Source organism: Alnus glutinosa, chromosome 3 (assembly GCF_958979055.1).
Source record: "Alnus glutinosa chromosome 3, dhAlnGlut1.1, whole genome shotgun sequence".
Taxonomy (NCBI): Eukaryota; Viridiplantae; Streptophyta; class Magnoliopsida; order Fagales; family Betulaceae; genus Alnus; species Alnus glutinosa.
In genome coordinates this window covers 9837660-9859302 of record NC_084888.1, presented here as the reverse complement: position 1 = coordinate 9859302, position 21643 = coordinate 9837660, and the positions used below count along the sequence as shown (strand labels likewise).

At 35.2% G+C, this 21643-nt stretch overlaps 4 protein-coding genes across 4 annotated transcripts; 2 read left to right on the top strand and 2 right to left on the bottom strand.

Moving 5' to 3' along the window:
* Nucleotides 1-4690: 4690 nt before the first annotated feature.
* LOC133864789 (uncharacterized) lies at nucleotides 4691-7971 on the bottom strand. Its single transcript, XM_062301201.1, has 4 exons — nucleotides 7831-7971; nucleotides 7552-7678; nucleotides 7387-7459; nucleotides 4691-5205 (listed from the first exon to the last, which is right to left on the bottom strand). Exons 1-4 carry the CDS (start codon nucleotides 7856-7858, stop codon nucleotides 4936-4938), a joined length of 498 nt encoding a protein of 165 aa, XP_062157185.1. The 5' UTR covers nucleotides 7859-7971; the 3' UTR covers nucleotides 4691-4935.
* A 4104-nt stretch (nucleotides 7972-12075) lies between these two features.
* Nucleotides 12076-13233, top strand: LOC133864648 (glutathione transferase GST 23-like). The gene is made up of 2 exons (XM_062301048.1): nucleotides 12076-12410; nucleotides 12721-13233. Exons 1-2 carry the CDS (start codon nucleotides 12099-12101, stop codon nucleotides 13084-13086), a joined length of 678 nt encoding a protein of 225 aa, XP_062157032.1. The 5' UTR covers nucleotides 12076-12098; the 3' UTR covers nucleotides 13087-13233.
* A 1017-nt stretch (nucleotides 13234-14250) lies between these two features.
* On the bottom strand, nucleotides 14251-15693 carry LOC133863141 (pentatricopeptide repeat-containing protein At3g03580). The gene has a single exon (XM_062299128.1). It carries the CDS (start codon nucleotides 15691-15693, stop codon nucleotides 14251-14253), a length of 1443 nt encoding a protein of 480 aa, XP_062155112.1.
* A 566-nt stretch (nucleotides 15694-16259) lies between these two features.
* Nucleotides 16260-19791, top strand: LOC133863139 (putative receptor-like protein kinase At3g47110). The gene is made up of 2 exons (XM_062299127.1): nucleotides 16260-19080; nucleotides 19352-19791. The coding sequence occupies exons 1-2, from the start codon at nucleotides 16380-16382 to the stop codon at nucleotides 19789-19791; spliced, it is 3141 nt and encodes a 1046-aa protein (XP_062155111.1). The 5' UTR covers nucleotides 16260-16379.
* The last annotated feature ends 1852 nt before the right edge of the window (nucleotides 19792-21643 follow it).

The window sequence follows — 21643 nt, the reverse complement described above, 5'->3', positions numbered from 1 at the left end:
GTTTTCGTCAAAAAAAAATTTTAGAAAAAAAGAAAAAAGATGAATGTTGGGCGTATCCGGAACTATTTGTTATTTTTACATACTACGTGTAGCTCTAAAATCTTTTTTATTTTACGTTGAGCTTATTACAAATCTGTATAATCACATTGACTGATTTTGTATTTTTCTTAATCAAAATCATAAAGTAAAGAGTGTGGACCGTCTGCCGTTGAAATTTTCAATCTGTCGCAAATCAATACATCCCACGTGGTCTGTTTATGTCTATTTATGGCTCTTCGTTAGGATTTAAATCCTATCAATTTGCTACCCAAATTATTAGCAATTTGGACAACACATTAATGAAAATCTCAATCGATTTGGCATCTCTTCTCAACATATGCAAATCATGCAAACTTCGATCGCCTCGTGTCACTCTTGGACCGAGGTTTCCTATAATTTCAAAGATCTAGGCTTTAAATTTAAAATGATGGTCTATATTAAACCACGTCAATAATAAAATAATAAAAAATCATAAGAAATAAATAAGTGGTCGGAGGTGGCCGGCCACTCCCTTATAGGTGAAGCCGTGAAGGGGTGGTTAGCCTTAAGGGTGAGGGTGGTCAGCAACCCAATACTAGTTTATATTTGGCATTTGAATTTTGAACAGTCAACCATCTTTTATCTCTGCTTTGAATTTTGTTTGTCCATCGGCATATTGTTTTACCAATTTAAAGCTAAATTTTTACTTTCTCCTTCCTTCTTTTTTGTAGCACGAGGCTTTGCTAGATTTCAGAAAACTATTTTTCCTTGTTTACCGTAGGCTGTCTATCAATTAAGCACCAAATTTTTTTTTTAAAAAAAAATAATAAAATAATAGTAGTTGTGCATATTGGTTGAAAGAAAACCAGCGTATGAGAATTGAGGATAAATATGAAGCTGGAAGTGTGATGAAGAGAAGAGTAATAGAGGAGAAGATCAATGTGATGTATATATGTTGTCTTTATCTTATGGGAATAGTATCTAAGTAGGAGTAATATTTAAATAAGAGTCTATCTCTTAAGATAAGAGATAGGTGGTTGATTAGTATTAGAAGTGGTCTTTTAATTTTAAATAAGAAGTGTTTTCTATTTTTAGGAATAGACAATTAGAAGTATGGTTAGTTGAAACCAACCGAAGTCATTGTATATCAATAGGTCTCTAGCTACTTGTGGAATTGTATTCTACTTAAGTTGTGTCACCTATTTGTATTTAAGGAACATCGAGTAATGGAAAGTGAAGTTGAATTATTGTTTGATAAATACAGTTTACTGTGTTTTGGGAGTTCCTGGCTCATTCAAAACAGCCAACTTATCTATTTCATATGTTCTTTGTCAATTGGTTCACATCAATTGGTATCAGAGCTAGACGTTTTCCTCTTAAATAGCAAGAAGTTTGTTTACCCAAGAGGACCGGTTTCCCTCAAAAGAAACCAAATTTTCTACAGCAATCACCGATCCATAACTACACAACAACAACGTGATGATAGGATCCTTGAGCTTTTTCACAAGGTATGCTCTCTCATGGTTCAATTCTGCGATGTGTGCGATCGAGTTGTCCAAGAAATTCAAACTCTTGTTCCACCACCAACTGCCACCATCACAGTAAAGACGACGAAAGGAGGTGCTTTAGCTGAAACAACAAAAATTCATTCGGGCCAATGTCGCCATAGTTCCTCTCGTCAAACCGCTCCTACTCGCCGTCATTGTTCCATCCCACAGTCACCACCTCGCACCAAACCACCGTCAATTAGTCGCAGATCTAGCCATCACCGGAGACAGCACAAAAGCGCTAACAACCATGGTGCTAGCCTATGTAGCAGTCTCTTTGGGCCACGCCGACAACACTGCAATGGTCCACCTTACAACAGCCTTTGTGTGGCTTCGAAAAAGGAATATATATATATATATATATATATATATATATATATATATATATATATATATATATATATATATATATATATATATATATATATATATATATATATATATATATGGATGAAGAATCAGACACAATCTCCTAGTTTTTCCCTTGAGGACAAGGGAAAGTTAGTGGGGAGGAATGATGTAATCCTAATATGTTGGGGATTACATATATGTTATCTTTAACTTATGGCTTTGTTTTATCTTTATCTTATGGGAATAGTATCTAAGTAGAAGTAATATTTAAATAAAAGTCTATCTCTTAAGATAAGAGATAGACGGTTAATTAATATTATAAGTAGTCTTTTAATTTTAAATAAGAAGTGTTATCTATTTTTAAGAGTACACGATTTGAAGTATGGTTGGTTGAAACCAACCGAAGTCCTTGTATATCAATAGGTCTCTAGCTACTTGTAGAAATGTATTCTACTTAAGTTGTGTCACCTATTTGTATTTAAGGAACATCAAGTAATGGAAAGTGAAGTTGAATTATTATTTGATAAATATGTTTTGAGAGTTCATGGCTCACTCGAAACAGCCAACCTATCTATTTTCTGTGTTCTTTGTCAATTGGTTCACATCGATTGGCTGTTTCGAGTGAGCTAAGAGCTCCCAAAACACAGTAAACTGTATTTATCAAACAATAATTCAACTTCACTTCCCATTACTTGATGTTCCTTAAATACAAATAGGTGACACAACTTAAGTAGAATATAATTCCACAAGTAGCTAGAGACCTATTGATGTAGAAGGACTTCGGTTGGTTTCAACCAACCATACTTCTAATCGTTTACTCTTAAAAATAGATAACACTTCTTATTTAAAATTAAAAGACTACTTCTAATACTAATCAACCGTTTATCTCTTCTCTTAAGAAATAGACTCTTAATTAAATATTACTTCTACTTAGATACTATTCCCATAAGATAAAGATAAAACAAAGCCATAAGATAAAGATAACAGATATGTAATCCTAACATATTAGGATTACATCACAATGAGTTGCAGAAAGATGTATGAGGAGAAAGAAATAAAGAGATCCTATTTTTGAAATGAAGATCAACAGGGCACCTGAATTCTTTTAAGAAACTTTGGTCCATCATTGGAGGAGATGTAGTTGCAGCAATCAAGTCTTTCTTTGAATCAGGCAGACTTCTTAAAGGAGATAAATGCAACAATAATTGCCATAGTTCCTAAAAAGCTAAATCCATCTACAATAGAGGAGTTTAATTAGACTAATATCTTGTTGTAATGTGATAAATATAAATGTATCACCAAGATCTTAGCAAATTGGCTGCTTCCTTGTTTGGATGCAATCATAACCCCAAATCAAAAAGCATTTACAAGGAATGTTAAAGAATATACTTTCCACTCAAGATGTTCGAAGATCAAACTTACTCACTTATGCTTTGCTGATGATCTGTTACTGTTTTTAATTGCAAAATTGAAGTTAATTAATACCATTAAATAAGAGTACGTTTTATTGTTGAAGTGTATCTCAGCTAATGAAATAGCAGTTAATTGATTGTCTAAAGATGAAGGGAGTTCCTTTGATTTCAAAAAGTTTAGATGATGCAGATTGCTCTATACTTTTGGACAAAATTACAGGAAGGATAAATTCATGGCTATCAAAAAAACTCTCCTTTGCGAGAAGAATGTAGTTTTTTTTGTCATTTGCTTTTAATAGCATACAAGTATTCTGGATTGTTATATTCATTTTACCAAAGAAGATCATGAAAACCATAGAGCAGAAATTTAATCAGTTGTTATGGAGTGGAAAAGAAGACTGTACAACAAAGGCAAAAGTGGCGTGAGAGATATGATATGTATTCCTAAGAACTAAGAAGGAAGGAGGATTGAGAATTAAAAGAGTAGAAGAACATATAAAGCAGCAATAATGAGACATATATGGAGTTTATTCACAAAAAACTGCTTCTGGGTTGCAGTTTTTTGGCAGGTGAAGGTTCCCCCAAAACTGCACATGGACTTGAAGAATGATCTAACAGCTGAGAGATATTGCTAGAAATTTCATAAAATATGAAGTGGGAGATGTGATGAATATATATAGCTGGATTGGCGGCATCCTGATGGTATGGGCATAGGGCAGTGTATGATGCTCAAAGTAAGGTAGAGGCAAAATTATCCAAGTGTTTTGAAAGAGAAGAACAGCAATTGAAAGCCGGCTAGATCAAAAGCTTTAGTCAACATTCAAAGCAAACTGTCAATGGTGGAAATAGTGGAAATAGGTGAGAGGGATAATCTGATATGGGTGATTTCAAAAAAGGGGAAGTATACTAGTGCATAAACATGGAATGCAATTAGGTCAAAGCAGCCGGAAGTTGTTTGCTGAAAATTAATTTGGTTTTCACTTGCAATACTTAAACAAGCAGTTGTTTTATGGCTAGCAATGAAGAACTGCTTAACAACAGAGGAAAGACTGTTGAAATGGGGAATAGAAAGGAGAAGTTAAAATGTGTTTTCTAAGAAACTACATAGATTAAAGGAACCATTTGTTTTTTTAATGTGAATACAGTAAGAAAAGCAATGAGGAGATGTGATACGAATGATCCGCCAACAGAATGGAAGTTGTAATTCGGGTCAGCTGGACAGTTTGTAAATGTTGGATTTTCTTTTGAATAAATATATCATTCATCAAAAAATAAAAAATAAAATTAAGAGAGAGAGAGAGAGAGAGAGAGAGAGATTAAAAGTTTCCAATAATGCATTTAAAATTAGCCCAACAACGAGAGTGACAGATATCAAAGCCCCCCATTTGGAGTTTTATTTAAGCTCACAAGCAACATTTTGCTTATTTCGTAATCACTGCTTGCATTAGGAGTTAATCACAACGACTGACATAAAAAAGATAAATTTCAATCCCATGGATAATATCCGATGGAACAATATCCCAATCTACAAATAGGATGAAACTAAATACCAGTGATCACACGTACAATATTCACAAGATAAACTGAGTTCGAAAGGAATAAACCCCCTAATCGGACTCCTCTTGTGATTTTTGAAACAGCACAAGTGCAAGAGTCACGAGGGATGCATAAATTGAATTCGGTATCCTCTGCACCACCTTCCCAACTCCCGGGACACCCTCAGTAGCCTTTTTGGTTGCCATTGCAACGGTTGGTGCCACAACCAAAGTGAGGATAAGCCCTTGACTAACAGCAATGAGTGTGTGAGTTGTCAGCTCCTCGATAAACTTCACAAATTCCACCCTATCAATCTCTCCATCAAGGTTGAAGTCACAGGTCTACAGATTTAAAACAAAACCAAAAAAAAAGACAATTTTACATCTGAAAATTCGCAGAAAGCTTTATCCTGATGAATGATAGCACTTAACAGTCTCAATTCACACATGTAAACTTAATTTCTCTTTTCTTGTGCATTTAAAGTTGGCCAAAACACAATAGTCGTACCCTGACTTCTAAAAAGGTTAAAGAGTACAGGGTTGTCTCTGTTGCAGAAAGAATTTGCTTTAAAAGAATAAAATCAAACAATTTGTAAATGGAAGTAATGACAAATAGAATTCTCCCCATGCTTAATAAGCCACAGAAATCCAACATTACGAAACACATGAAGACGTTTTTCCATGACAAGACGACAAAGGCCCAATTTCAACAAAGGCATTGCGAATATTCATGGAATTGGATGTCCAGACATAAGATCTAATGCGATTTCCATGTGTTACGTTAAAATACAAGGAGTCTAAAGATGTTTAGAAACACTTGTTTCAAGGATAGATTATGTACAAGCATTAATAAATGAACTGATTTCTCACTTTTGCTATCACATGATTGCTTCAGATTATAGATCATAAAATCAACTATTGTCTACTTAGAAGACGGTGCGGTGCACATTAGTCGCCTCACCCCTGATTTTCTCAAATTTTTCCTAATCATTTCTCTCAACTCTTTAGAGAAAGGATCATTGTAAGCACACAAATAATAATATGCTAGAATACGCAGCAAAAAAAGATTTAGAATTACCTCCAACCATATTTGCTCAAGCGAATCAAAGAACCTTAGGAACAGAAACTCTGAAGAAATATTTTAGTAGAGAGTGTCTTCTAACCTATGCCCACTAAATGTCTTATTAATGGAATACACAAGCTCTGTGTTTATAGACTACGTCAAGGACCCTCGATTAAAACTTTTTCTTAATTATTCCTTCCATCAAGGAAGAAAAATCAACTCAGAGTTTGATTCCACAAATAATTTCTTATTCGGAATAAATTACAGAAAACCTTAATTTGTATCTAATTAAACCAAATGTGGCATGTGGGCCACACTTTAATTATTATGAGATTTCTAACAAACGCAACTTCTGGTGGCAACCTAATCGGTTAAAGTACTAGGCCAGTAAACCTAACGTAATAGTCCTAAAAGATGGATTTAGATCCAAGCATACACATCCACTCCAACAAGAGCCCGTGTCATGTCAAGCCTACAAAAAGATGAGGCATTGTATAGATAGAAACCAGTATCAGTAATTTCAACAAACCACCATGATTTTGTGGCCTTTCAACAAGTGCTGTTCATACCCTGAGTTTGCCACCTACAGTTCCCTTTTAGTGGGCGAAGCTGGGGCCAAGTATGCGCACGCCCCTTCCTCTTTCTTCCTTGATACACTATATCTACTCTAATTTATTTAAAAATGATACGTATCACTACTAAGAAGATCATATGAACAAGTACTTACTGAAATGTAAAAGAGATGGATATTTTGATAGGATATGGTAACAGCTTATTTTAAAATAGTTAACAGATTAAGAATATTGCCACTTTCATTTCATTGTACTGGTCTCTTTGGGCTCAAAGAAAACGCTCCAAGGAGCTAGCGACCAAGCCAAAGAGGAGTGAGATAGTCAACAGCCAGACAAACAACTTTGCTTTAAAATTTGATAAGACTAACATTTGCTACCTAGTTGGGTGTCTCTCTTATACTCCTTGTGTACTTGGGTAACGCCCCTTTATGCTCCTAATAAGATTGAATTATTATTATTTTTTTTTTTTTAAAAAAAAAAAGTAATGTACTAAAACAGAGAGATTCACAGATGATAAAGTTGCATGCAAAATTATTTTTAATTATTTACCCTTATGCCATTCATTAAACAAGCAGCGCCTGACCAATGACTTTGATAAACAAATGCCCCTCCCCCTCCCTTGCTTTTATTTAGGTTGCATGCCAAATTTTCTTCTCTTCAAAAAAAAAAGGATTTTGTAATCATTATTTTGACTTTTCCATCATCTATTTTGCAAATAATGATACATTAATATCCCTCTATAAACTTAAATCCATCAGGGTGTTCCGTCTTGGGTGATTCATCCTCTAAAAATCAAGCTCTTCACTCTTGTTTACTATCTATAAAGCTTGCACAGAAGTTACGCCATTATCACCAAAATTAATTAGAAATTAATTAGGATAGGAGTACCTCAATCATAGCTTGGACTTGCTCTTTGGGGGGGGGATCAAAATGGGGTCCCGGTAAACGCTTATTGATATCACTACAACCAACAAAAAACAAATAGATAATGCCATTAGCTAAAAAATACCACCACTAGTAAATCAATTAACAAATAAGCAAAGCTTCTCTCACTTGTACACAAGCAGGACTGCGATGTATAACTCTCCGAACGTCAAATTAGCCTTTCCCGATTGATTTGAAATACGGTCAAACACCTTATCCGTTATTTTCCTCACTTGCTTTTGTCTCCACTGCTTCCCTGCGAAAGATTTATTGTTACCTTGGTATCATCGAATTTCAGTTTTACTCTCTTCGTCCCATAATTTCCCAGAAAAAAAAAAAAACTATAAAATTGACAGAAAAAAGAAAGAGGGACGTCTTGAATTGAAAAAGAGAACTAGAGAAGCGTACCTTGCAATCTGTCTAAGACCTGTCCCATGGCAGTTTTACTTCCAGAGATGCGGCGTCGCTCGGAGATTAGAGCGAATCAGAGAGACTGAGCCTTATCTTCTATCTTCCAGCTCCAATCGTGGTTTACCAGGCCCGTAATTACTGTTAATTAACTAGTTAATTAAAACCATAAATATTAAAGAAAGTCAGATGCTGCCATTCAGTTCCCAACCTTCGTAAATCAATACACGCCACGTGGTATATTCAAGTCCGTTAATGGCTCTTGGTTCGCCATCTCATCGACTGTCATCTCCACATCCGCAAGTCTTGCAGACTTTGATGGCCTCGTCTCGTGTCACTCTTGGATTGAGATTCCCTACCATTTTCCAAAGATCCAAATCCAATTAGCTCTTTCAAAATGACGTTCAGATTGAGACACTTCAGCAATAAAATTAAAAAAGAATAATGATTCAATGCCACCTAAATATACAATTTTTTATTACCTTGCCTATGTGACAAGATGGTCCCTCACTACTTTTTAAGTTTTTTTATTTTTTAAAAATAAATTAAAGTGGGAGACCACCTTGCCACATAGACAAGATGGTGAAAAGTTGTATATTTAGGTGGTAGTGAATCATTACTCATTAAAAAAACTAATAATAAGTGACCGAACTATTACTTTAGCTGGTCCCTCCTTCTACAACGGAGTGGTCAGCCACTCCATTTGTGTGATTAGGGTGGCCAGCCACCCCTCCCCTTTTTAGGGCGGTCGCTCCCCAGTTATCAGGATGGTCACCTCCAAGGCAAGCCTCAAGCCGTCACAGGCTGCCTTTGATCTCTCGGGAACCTCAAATTATTACATAATATTGTTGTGGCAATCTTAACTAATCATTGAATCAGTTATTATTAAAAAAAAAAAAAAAAAAAACTAAATGACCCTACCACATTAATATTGTGAAATAATTATAAAATAAAAGTAGTACTTTTATTAAAATGAAATCTGATTGGTCCTTTTGATCTCTTCTATGTGTCACACTGTCACGTAGTACCTACTCGTCTCTCCCATAGGCACCTCGGGACATTCTACTTTTCTTAGCATATATAGCCGCCTTGGGATATATACAACCAAAAATGCCGCTAGCTCTTAGCATATCCATAAATAATAACCAAAAGTTATATGCTCGAAGTGTGGACAATTCGAGCATGTGATAATGAAAAACTACTTATGAGACTCACCGAATCAAATAAATGGTTGGACAACTAAATTTTTTTTTTTTTTTGTCAGGTGGCTCCTATAAGTAGTATTTCATAATCACCTACTTAAATCGTCTACAATTCCAACAAATAATTGTAGTCGATCGTAATAAGAAAATATTAAATTTTCACATTAAGAGTCACCTGCAATGGATTTCCATTGTACCAGTTGAAAATTCATTGAAATTACTCATTGGCATTGAAATCATTTAGTTTCTTTTTTTTTTTTTAACTTTTTTAAAATTATTGAGTTATTCGCATGCATTATTAAGCATTATCTTCTCTACTTTCTTTTAAATCTCTTTTCTTTTCTTTTCTTTTTATTATATTCCTACCAATCCTCATATTTTATTATATTCTTTTCCTTTCAAGTAATTGTTAGTTTGAATATGCATGACTATATTGCAGTTGCAGTTGAAGTTGCCGTGGTGACCGAATATTGCAGTCGTATGCTAAACAAGATTCAAGCCTAATTAAGATAATTAAATATGATCACCCGGTGGTCTCTTTCATTTTGAATAAATATATATTTATCCTCGCCTACTGAAATACAAGTCATATAAATGTCCAAACGCAATGTCCAATATAGCTATAAAAATATACTAGCTTGCCTTTTCGCTTTCAATTGGTGCTGTATTTCAACTCAAGGCTCTTATAGTCATCAGATCCTCATTAAATTAATTCCAAAAGAAAAATAAAAATCCATGCCATATATAATTTCATTACCTCCTAGTAGCCTCACCAAATTTTACTCACCAAAATAATTAAAAATTACATTTTTCTATTCTGGTGAGCTACTTTATTAAAATTTTCCCAGCAGCCTCACCATTTTAACTAGTCAATATTCACTATTCCATTTAAATAATAATTTTTTCATATTTATATATTTTTTCTCTATATAATCTTTTTACAAAAAATCATTTATATCCATGAAATAATGACATTATCGTGTGAGAGATGGGAGATGAGAGAAGAAAATGAGAGAAAAAAGGAAAAAAGTGTGTTAATCATATGAGAAAGAAATATGAAACAAAATTTGGTGAGTGAGTTGTTGAGTGAAAATGTCTCATTTAATTTGGTTAGTAATTTTAGTCATCAAATTTTTTTGGTTAAAATGGTGAGGCTGATGGGAGTGATTTTTTAGGATTTTCATCAAATTAACTCACCAAAATAGCTAAAAAACTATTTTGGTAAGACTACTAGAAATCGGTCAACCCACAACAAAGCTGATCTCTTTATAGCAATCGGTCAACCCACAAAAACTCTCACTCCAATTTGATCAGACCTGAAAATTATATTTCCAACCAGATCGATGAAGCACTCTTGTCTGCGTTCCAAGTGGATTTTGTTAACATTCTTTCCTTGAAAAACAGAGCTTATCTCCATTTTTCCTTGAAGGCACCTTTTTCCATCAATCAAAATAGAGAACGTGGCTTTAGAAAAGTGAATTGGTCAAGTATCCAAACAAAATCCAAGACCAGGGCATTTTGGTAAGATTCGGTTCGAAAATGTCACGAGTGACGTAAGTTTAGTCCAAATTGATGTAAAAAATAATAATAATAATAATAACGGAAGGTGCTAATTATAACAGTTAGCCAGTTCGGTAGCTTGTAGAATTCGAGTATCACTTTCTAAATTTTAGAGTCAATGTCAAAATAGTGATACTCTTTGGGTTATATGTATTTTTTTCAAAATTTTAGAAAGACGTTACAAAAAGAAAATTTGACCGACTATAAGATGCTTCTCAGATAGATCTGGTGGTTGAATTTTTTGGACCATCACTAAAGTAAACTATAATGTCAAATCAACTTTGATGTAACGATTGGGATTAAATAATTACGATCTAATTATTATTATTAAATAATCATCGATAGTTATTTGATCTGATGATCAAAATTAAATATTAGTTAAAATAACAGTTTATGACTGTTGGTTAACAGTTAATAATGAAACAATGTGACTGTTAATAAACAAACATAAATATCTATAAAAATAAATAAACAAACAGAAATAATTGATATTCAACACAATATATAATATATTGCACTCCAATTATTAAATACAAAACAATTCTATTTTCTTTTGTTTTCTCTCTTACACCTTCCCTACTTTAAATTTTGAATCTCTCTTGTTATAATAGAAAATTCAAGCGTATTCGGATTTAATTTCGTTTGTGCAAAACGCCGCAAAACAACATAGAATTTACGGACTCTATTGTACCTTAAAGAAAACAACATAGGATTTATGGACTCTATTGTATCCTAAAAATTTATTTGATGTAACCCTTTACATACCATATCTGACAAGCATAAATAATTTCTTTAAAAAAAAAAAAAAAAAAAAGGCAATTGCAAGCCAGACGCATTTCGTTTTTCTTCCTTCTATTACTTTTTCCTATCAAAACAATGAATTAGGATCCTCTCTGGTTGTACTTCAACCGGAAATGAGCTGGTCCTTTATGTTGAGGGGTATTTTGATAATTTCACCTCTCAACCGGAGTGGATCCAGTTTTCAAAACAATTGGGTTATCTACCCTTCTCTGTGGGGAAATGATAGACAGGGACGGTTGTCCATCCCCTGTCCATATTTTAATATTAAAATAATATATTATATATATATATATTTTTTTATCCTTTCTATTTTTTTATTTTTTTTTATATAATGTATTATTTTAATATTAAAAGATAGACAGGGAACGGACACGGTCCCCAGCCTATCATTTCTCTTCTCTGTGTCAGCCAGTGCCTGCAGTATCTACCCGTCTCTCTCACGGCGCCGTGGGATATATCTCTCTCTCTCTCACACACACACATATACGACCAAGAAAATGCCGCCCTCAGAGAAAAAAAGCTCAAAAAGTCAGTCCACGCACTACAAACAGGAACTCATAATTTGCAATATCACCCTTTTGTCATTTATAAAAATTTGATATTGGGGGAGAATGTATAAATAGAGGAAAATATAGGGGATATTATCCAAATTCCTTTAAGAATGTTATATATAAGGACCTGGGCTACCGTGGTTAGAAATCAATCATGGCAGAAGAATTGAAGGTCTTTAGGACATGGTCAAGTCCATTTGCTTTAAGGGTCGTTTGGGCGCTTCAACTCAAGGGCGTTCCTTTCGAGACCATATACGAAGATCTCTCCAATAAGAGCTCTTTGCTTCTCCAGTACAATCCTATCTATAAGAAGGTTCCGGTGCTTGTGCACAATGGGAAGCCATTAGCCGAGTCGCTTGTGATTCTTGAATATATTGAGGAGACCTGGAAGCAGACTCCCTTACTTCCTCAAGATCCTTTTGAACGAGCCACCGCACGCTTTTGGGCAAGATTTGGAGATGATAAGGTAAACTAATTAAGCACTGTTTATCTATACAGCAGCTATCTTTCTTTCTTTTTTCCAATTAATTTAGTGGGTTCGCGTTTTGAGTGAGCTCGGCGCATCCTGTCAATGTCAATTTTGTTGGGTTTCATATCAATGTAAGATTTCACTCGAGCATGCGTGGTTCCATTTGCCTTAGATTTGGCTTCTCAGCGATTTGGGAATTCTGTCCTGTTCCTGACTTCCTGTCAATGTTTTCCTAGATTTGGATCTTTTGAAATTCACTGCCGTGGTCCTTGTTAATATCATGATATGTTGTGTGTTGTTACTGTAGGTTTTGCCTTCCATATGGAATGTTTTTATCAAGCAAGGGAAGGAGCAAGAGGAAGCTATGGTCACAGCCCAGGGGAGCTTGAAATATTTGGAAGAAGAGCTAAGAGGGAAAAAGTTCTTCAGTGGGGAGAAAATTGGACTTGTAGATCTTGCGTTTGGTTGGATTGCTAATTTGGTTGATGTATTTGAGGAGGTAAAGGGTGTGACATTGATAGATCATGAAAACCATCCACTGTTATTGGCATGGAAGCAGAATTTCATGGATGCTCCAATAATCAAAGAAAGCTGGCCATCTCGAGACAAGCTGATCACCAAATACCATGCTATGCTTGAAGCCTACACTGCAAAAGAGGCGGCAGCGAAATGAAATTGTTTGCCAAGGCCTTCTCTTGATGTGCCTCTGTGTTGCAGTCCCTAAAACGGCAGAGCAATTGACATGTTGGAGTCGCTTTACAAGTGTTTGCTTGTTAGTTGAAAACATGTTTGCCAATAAAGGATTTATTGTTATGGTTTATGCTTATAACATATATACTGTCTTTATGAAATACAAGGAGATAGTGATCATAAGGAAACAAGTCCCACCATGAAATATTCTTTCTGATTAATGGTCTGTTTGGATTTACGATTTTAAAAAGTGTAATTTTAAAATAACGATTTAAAAATATGCGATTTGAAAATGTGATTTTTAAAATTACGGTTAAGCGTCTGACAAAATCGTAGTTTGACCTTTAAAATTTTAGTTTAACATTTAAATTTGTGTATTTTCATAAAGTACTCCATTATTTTTTGCATTTTTCAAATTGCAATTTTCTGAAAAAACAATTTCAAACGATTCATTTTTTGCGATTTTAAACCAAATCATACTTTTTGTGCATGAAATCGTACCTCAAATCAAATAGAATCCTACCAAACCAATCCAATCTCTAATAATTGAGATATGATATACTAGTAGTGATTCAATGCATCTCAGCACCTCACCCTATATATTCTATTAGGCCAAATAGTGAGCTAGGATTGCAACCATAAAGTTTTAAGATTGAGCATCCACCCCCTAGGTTGATTCTCAGCCATTTCTAGGACACCTACAATGATTTATGTACATTTCTATCTAGAACAGTTAACCAAAATTTACTTTTTCTATTTTCATTATCTATCCTATTTATATGAAAAATATGAGGAAAACTGATTTTGGTTAACTTAACCAAATCAGAGATATTTCATTAGTATACATAATCAATCATTACAAGTAGTGTTACAATCGTATCAGTAAATAAAATATTAAAGTGATTTGTACATTAACAATTGAATTTTAAATTATCTCAAAAGAATGAATTCAAATGTTTAAAGATGTTGGTTGTCGATGATCAAGCTATAAAACAGGGTAAGCAGCAGGGAGGATGTGTGCCATGAGAAATGGGGAACAACAGAAAGGATTTAGCCATTTTTTCCTCTATAATAGACAAATACATTGGCTGTAATTTTACCGTGGTCCTTATCATGCAAATTCCGTATTAGTAATGGGAGAAACTCATCACCAGTGATCTCGACAACTACAGGTTCCATCCTTGAACAAATGAAAGCGATTGGCATCTCTTACTAATATTTCTCTTTGCATGATCTTCGATATGTACTTGGTCACGGTGTGACAATCTCCACAAACCCCAAGGTTTTTCATCACCTGCAAAGGGATCCCTGGTTTCGTATTTAACAATCCAAATGCTATGGCAAGCCTTTCGCTGTGCCCACAAAGCATGTCTCTCTTCTCATCCTCCTCAACATCATGCAGAACAAATTGCAGATTTGCAACATAACCTTCCTTAGCCAAAAAACCAGCAAGTATCCCTAATAACTTATAAACCTCTTCAAACTGTTCAAAACACTCATCTCCAGTCCCAAAAACGTAAACTGTGTTTCGAATCTCCATCCAGCTACATCCCGGTTCTTTTTTGAGTCCTCTAGCTTTTATAGATTTTCGTATCATTCTTACTTGATCCCACTTTCCTAAAGCCGCATATACATCGGATATTAATACATAATACCCAGGATCAACTGACCTCAATTTGATGATCTGCTCTGAGACGCGTTCTGCAAACTTTATGTCTCCATGTGCTTGAGAAGCGCTAAGTAAAGATCCCCATATACTTGCGTCCGGTTTCAGCGGCATTGAAAGGATAAACTCCTCTGCTTTAGCGAAATGTCCAGAACGGGATAGAAGATCAACTACACAAGCATAATGTTCAATCCTTGGCTCAATGTTGTAATCTTTCTTCATCCGGTCAAAGCAAGCCAGACCCTCGTCTACCAAACCTGAATGGCTACAAGCAAAAATGATGGCGACAAAAGCAACATGATCAGGGTAAACCCCAGTTGCTTCCATCTCCAGAAAAGCTCTGAAAGCTTTCCTGCCTTCACCATACATTCCATATGCGGATATCAAAGCAGTCCATGTCACCACATCTTTCATTTTCATGCACTTGAATACCCGGACTGAGTCCTCTAATCTACCACATTTGGAGTACATCTCAATCAGTGCGTTCCCAATTGGAACATCTGTCTCAAATCCAAATTTTAAAACACATCCATGGATCTCTTTTCCTTGTCGCTTGGCAGCAAGGAAGGAACACATGGGCAAGATACCTAACATGGTGGCAACATCTGGTGACACTCCTTCAGTTCTCATTCCGTTGGTCATTCTCAATCCTAAACTACAATTTTCAGAACGAACGCAGGCAGCAATAATGGTATTCCATGTGACTATATCGCGAGCTTTCATGTTCACAAATACTTTCACCGAATCCTCCAATTTTCCACATTTAGCATACATATCAACAAGAGCATTAGTGACCGCTAGATATGAATCAAATCCAAACTTCGCTATATCACAGTGGATCATTTTACCCAGGTCCATGTCTGCCAACAGCGTAGAGACAGCCAGGAGTGTCAAATAGCTCACATGATCGTATTTCATCTCCATCTTCGTTATCTTAAAAAGCTTTAAACCTTCATCATAAAAACCATTTATAATATAGCCATTGATCTGTGAGTTCGATGTCTTCTCTACTTTCTTTCAAATCCCTTTTCTTTTCTTTTCTTTTCATTATATTCCTACCAACCCTCATATTTTGTTATATTCTTTTCCTTTCAAGTAATTGTTAGTACGTGAATATGCATGACTATATTGCAGTTGCAGTTGAAGTTGCCGTGGTGACCGAATATTGCAGTCGTATGCTAAACAAGATTCAAGCCTAATTAAGATAATTAAATATGATCACCCGGTGGTCTCTTTCATTTTGAATAAATATATATATTTATCCTCGCCTACTGAAATACAAGTCATATAAATGTCCAAACGCAATGTCCAATATAGCTATAAAAATATACTAGCTTGCCTTTTCGCTTTCAATTGGTGCTGTATTTCAACTCAAGGCTCTTATAGTCATCAGATCCTCATTAAATTAATTCAAAATAAAAATAAAAATCCATGCCTGCCATATATAATTTCAATTGGTGCTATGTACTGCAGCCAACTACTGTCATACTGAAACTGAAAATCCGGTCCATCCCCACTACAAAGCTGATCTTTTTATAGCAATCGGTCAACCCTCAAAAACTCTCACTGCAATTTGATCAGACCTGAAAATTATATTTCCAACCAGATCGATGAAGCACTCTTGTCTGCGTTCCAAGTGGATTTTGTTTACATTCTTTCACGGAATTCTTCTTTTGTTTAAATCTGCAAGAACGCCCGCTTTTGCAGATGAGTCGGCCGATCACCTGGCGCTGCTTGACTTCAAGAATCGGATTATCCAAGACCCACTTCAAATCATGAGCTCGTGGAATGACTCCACCCATTTCTGCAACTGGTTTGGCGTTACATGCAGTCCCTCCAGTAAAAGAGTCATGGTTCTGAACCTGGAAGCTCAAAGATTGGCTGGCACCATAACACCTTCTATGGGAAATCTTACTCACCTTACTAGAATCAACCTGAGAAACAACAGCATCTATGGTGAAATTCCTCAACAATTGGGAAGCCTACGCCGCCTGCAGCATCTCAACCTGAGTTTCAATTCCTTTGGTGGGAATCTTCCGACTAATCTAAGTCACTGTACAGAACTTACAGTGCTCGATGTTGGTGCCAACAAGTTTGTTGGGCAGATTCCAGAGCAGTTCAGTTCATTGTCAAAGTTGGTTTACCTGCAACTTGCTGGGAACAACCTTACAGGAACAATCCCGGGGTGGATAGGAAACTTTTCTTCTTTGTATGTTCTTTCCCTTCTCCTGAACAATTTACAAGGTAGCATACCTAGTGAGCTTGGCCGTCTATCAGGCTTGGGATATTTTCAACTTTATGGGAATAATCTATCTGGTACTATCCCTCCTCTTATTTATAATATATCTTCCATATACTTTTTCTCTGTTACTCAAAACCACCTGCATGGAAGCCTTCCACCAGATGTTGGCCTTACTCTTCCTAACCTTGAAACATTTGCCGGCGGTGTTAATAGTTTCACCGGACCGATTCCCGTGTCATTCTCAAATGCTTCTAGGCTTGGGCTGCTTGACTTTGCTGAAAATGGTCTCACTGGGACGGTGCCCCAAAATCTAGCAAGTTTGCGTGGCTTGGTTAGACTTAATTTCGATGACAATAGACTTGGAAATGGGAAAGTTGGTGGCCTGGATTTTATCGGTTTTCTAGCTAACTGTACTAATTTAGAGGTCTTGGGTCTTGCTCGTAATCAATTTGGTGGAGTGCTGCCGAGCTCCATAGCCAACCTTTCCTCCCAGCTGAGAATTCTTACTATGAGTGAAAATATGATACATGGAGGCATTCCCATTGGGATTGGGAACCTTGTTAACTTGACCCTTCTGGGATTAGAAGGTAACTATTTGGGTGGTCCTCTCCCAGATGCTATTGGGAAGCTCCAACAGTTACAGGGACTACATCTGCACTATAACAAATTTTCAGGGCCGATCCCTTCCTCCTTAGGTAACTTAAGTAAATTGACAAAGCTCTTCATGGATGGAAACAGATTTGAAGGAAGTATTCCTGCAAGTCTAGGAAACTGCCAGAAGTTGCTTCATCTAAACCTTTCTAGTAACAATCTCAATGGTTCCATACCAAAACAGGTTATTGGTCTTTCTTCCATTTCGATTTCTTTGGTCATGTCTCATAATTCTTTGACAGGTACACTGCCATTTGAGGTAGGCAACTTAAAAAATCTTGTGGAGTTAGATCTATCAGAGAATAGATTATCAGGTGAAATTCCTACTTCCCTTGATAGTTGTATTAGTATGGAACGTTTGTATTTGGAGGGTAATTCATTTGAAGGAGCAATTCCTTCATCTTTGAAGACGCTAAGAGGTTTAGAAGAAATTGATCTTTCACGTAATAACTTATCGGGACAAATTCCTGAATTTTTCAACAAGTTTTTGTCACTTAAGCATCTCAATCTTTCTCATAATGATCTCGAGGGGGAAGTGCCAAGTGAAGGGATTTTTTCGAATGTAAGCGCAATTTCAATCTTTGGAAATGGCAAGCTATGTGGTGGTGTCCCAAAATTACTTTTACCAATATGCTATAGAAAGACTCCACGTTCATCCGTGAAACACCTTGCACTCAAAGTAGTAATTCCTGTCGCTAGCATAGTCATATTTGTACTTATTCTATTGTGTTTTTCCCACACGTGTTATGTGGTTAAAAATTCGAGAAAGAGACCTTTGGCTGCATCTTCCGTAGAGGATTGGGAATTGGATATATCTTATGCAGAACTCCAAGCATCAACTAATGGTTTCTCTGTGGACAATTTGATTGGTTCAGGTAGTTTTGGTTCTGTATACAAAGGAGTTCTTTCTAGCAATGGAACAATTGTTGCAATTAAAGTGTTAAAACTTCAACAGCGAGGAGCTTCCAAGAGTTTCATAGATGAATGCAATGCTTTGAGAATTTTACGCCATCGTAATCTCCTTAAGATCATCACTGTTTGCTCAAGCATTGATCATCAAGGGAATGACTTTAAGAGTCTAGTTTTTGAGTTCATGTCTAATGGAAGCCTAGACCAATGGTTGCATCCTATAGAGGATGAGCAACAACAATGCAAGAGATTGAGCTTTATTCAGATACTAAATATAGCCATGCATGTTGCATATGCACTGGAATATCTTCATCTTCATTGTGAAATGCCGATTGTTCATTGTGATGTAAAGCCAAGCAATGTCCTCCTCAATGAAGATATGGTAGCTCATGTTGGCGACTTTGGATTAGCAAAGTTCGTCTTTGAAGCATCACATAATCCCTCCAAAAATAAAACCATGTCAGACTTCTCAGTTGCGCTGAAAGGTTCCATTGGGTACATTCCTCCAGGTATGTTTCAACTAGTGACATGGCTCAAATTTGACACAGCAAAGCATGAACGAGAAAGGTCAAGCCAAAGCTCTAATTTTTAGGCCCAATATATATATAAAGAAAATTTCAAAATCAGGGGTGATGGCCTCCTCCAAACCCTAATTCTGTCTTCTACCACTAACCAAAAAATTCACAAAATTGTTAAATAGTAGTAGATATGCATTAATGGATAAATTCTTCAGTTTAGAAGACTATACTATCTTAGTGATCATGTATTAATAAATTGCAGAGTATGGGATGGGTGGCCAAGTTTCCATACTTGGAGATATATACAGCTATGGGATACTCTTGCTGGAGATGTTTACCGGGAAAAGACCTACCGATGACATGTTCAAAGATGGTCTAAGCATTCACAAGTTCACTGCAATGGCTTTGCAGCTGGGACGTGTCGTGGATATAGTGGACTCGTCAATGCCCTTTGAAGAAGATGCAGATGATGAGACAAATAAAGATGACATAGAAGAAAGCGTAATAATCGAAGAAGTTGATTGTCATTTCAATGCCAAAAGCAGAATGGAGGATTGCTTGGTCTCAGTGTTGCAGATTGGATTGTTGTGCTCTGCAACATCACCTCGGAAGCGGATACCCATAAATCTTGTCGTAAACAAACTAAGTGAAATTAGAGACTCGTTTCTTTTAGATTTAAGAATTGGAACACAAGAAAAATGAGCTAATTGGACTGTAATATTTATTTGATTGGATATTGCATTGAGAAGTCGGGTTATGTTTACTAAAGGAAAACTTCACTTATAACCCCTGATCTTTCATCACTTTTGAAAAATGTATCCAAACTTTAAAAATACCAAATTAGGGTATCCACTATCCATATTTTAATTTTTTTTCAATTTCAATCATCCGTTAGAATTTTCCGTTAAATCCTGTCAAAATTCTTAAAATGTTTTTTTTTTTTTTTTCGGAAATCAAACAAAAAAATTGCTAAGTTTTAGGTGTTAGTCAGAATTTAACAGAATTTACAAAAATACCCATATCTAAATCTTTGAAAATTTTTGCTAACTAAAAACTAAATTGTGCTAGTCATGTTATATTAAGTACTTGGGTCAATTTAACCCATTTATAATAAACCTCTATCAAACAAAAGAGAGAAATTTTAAAGAAAAATTGAGCTCATATCTCACACACACATGCAGTCGTGGTTAGATGATTTTATTTAATGATTCATTGACTCACAATTCCACTCGTAAGAAATCGAAGACATTAATTCCATAGATTTCGGGTAGTAGTGGTTGAGTATTTTGGGGCCCATACTAGACTTTTGCAAAAGATAACTCAGTTTTTTGCTAGGCAGATGTAATGCCTTTTAAGTACGTCTACAGTTATATTAATAGGTCTATCTATGATCATTATAACGTAATAGTGTAAAGGTAATTACGTTTAAGTTCTGAATAAATGAAGTTATATTTCAGTTAGTGCTACGATGTTTGAGGGCTTCTCTCACTGTATTACTGGTCTTTCCATATAAAACACTACGCTTAAATTACTAATTTTATAGAAGGCTGATATACTTTCAAAAAATAAAAAATAAAAATTTAGCATCACCGCGTGAATAAATATTCCGGAAAAAAAAAAAAAAAAAAAAAAAAAAAAAAAAAGCATTTACTTTTGGAGGGGTATTACACTTCTTGTCTATTTTTCTTGCTCTGGTTTTCATTCCATTCTTTGAAAAAGAGAGCTTATCTCCATTTTTCCTTGAAGGCTCCTTTTTCTATCAATCAAAATAGAGAACGTGGCTTTAGAAAAGCCAAGTATTCAAACAAAAATCAAGACCAGGGCATTTTGGTAAGATTTGGTTCGAAAATGTCACGAGTGACGTAGGTTTAGTCCAAATTGAAGTAAAATAATAATAATAATAATAATAATAATAGAAGGTGCTTATTATTACAGTAATTAGTTTGTAGAATTTGAGTATCATTTTTTAAATTTTAGAAATCCCACTTTTATGGGGTAATTTAGATGCTGTTAATCTAAAACAACATAGTCGTAGAACAACAGCAAAAGCTGAATATACCTATGGTTGAAGAGTAATTTTCATGTAATTTCAATTTAATCTCTTAAGTTTTAATTTACTTAAGATAAAAAAAAGTAAAATCAATTCATGTGGTTGGCCTAATTTACAAATTACTCTATGCTGTATAAAAAAATAATTCAAAGGTCCTCAGAGTAAACCAAAATAATAATTTAGCCCCTGCAATCAAATTCTGTCAAAACACTTGACAAATTTTGTTAGTGTGCCATATTAATACCAATAGAATGATGACAAGTATCACTCTTAATAAATAAATATATATATATATATATATATTGGTGCTGTCATGACATACTAACATAATCCATCAAGTATTTTGAAGAAATTTGACTGCAGTGACTACATGTTATTTTGGCCTATGTCGAAGACTTCTGAATTATTTTTTATACTGTAAACAGTGATTTGTAAATTAGGTCAATCACATAAATTGATTTTACTTTTTTTCTTAAGTAAATTAAAACTTAAGAGATTAAATTG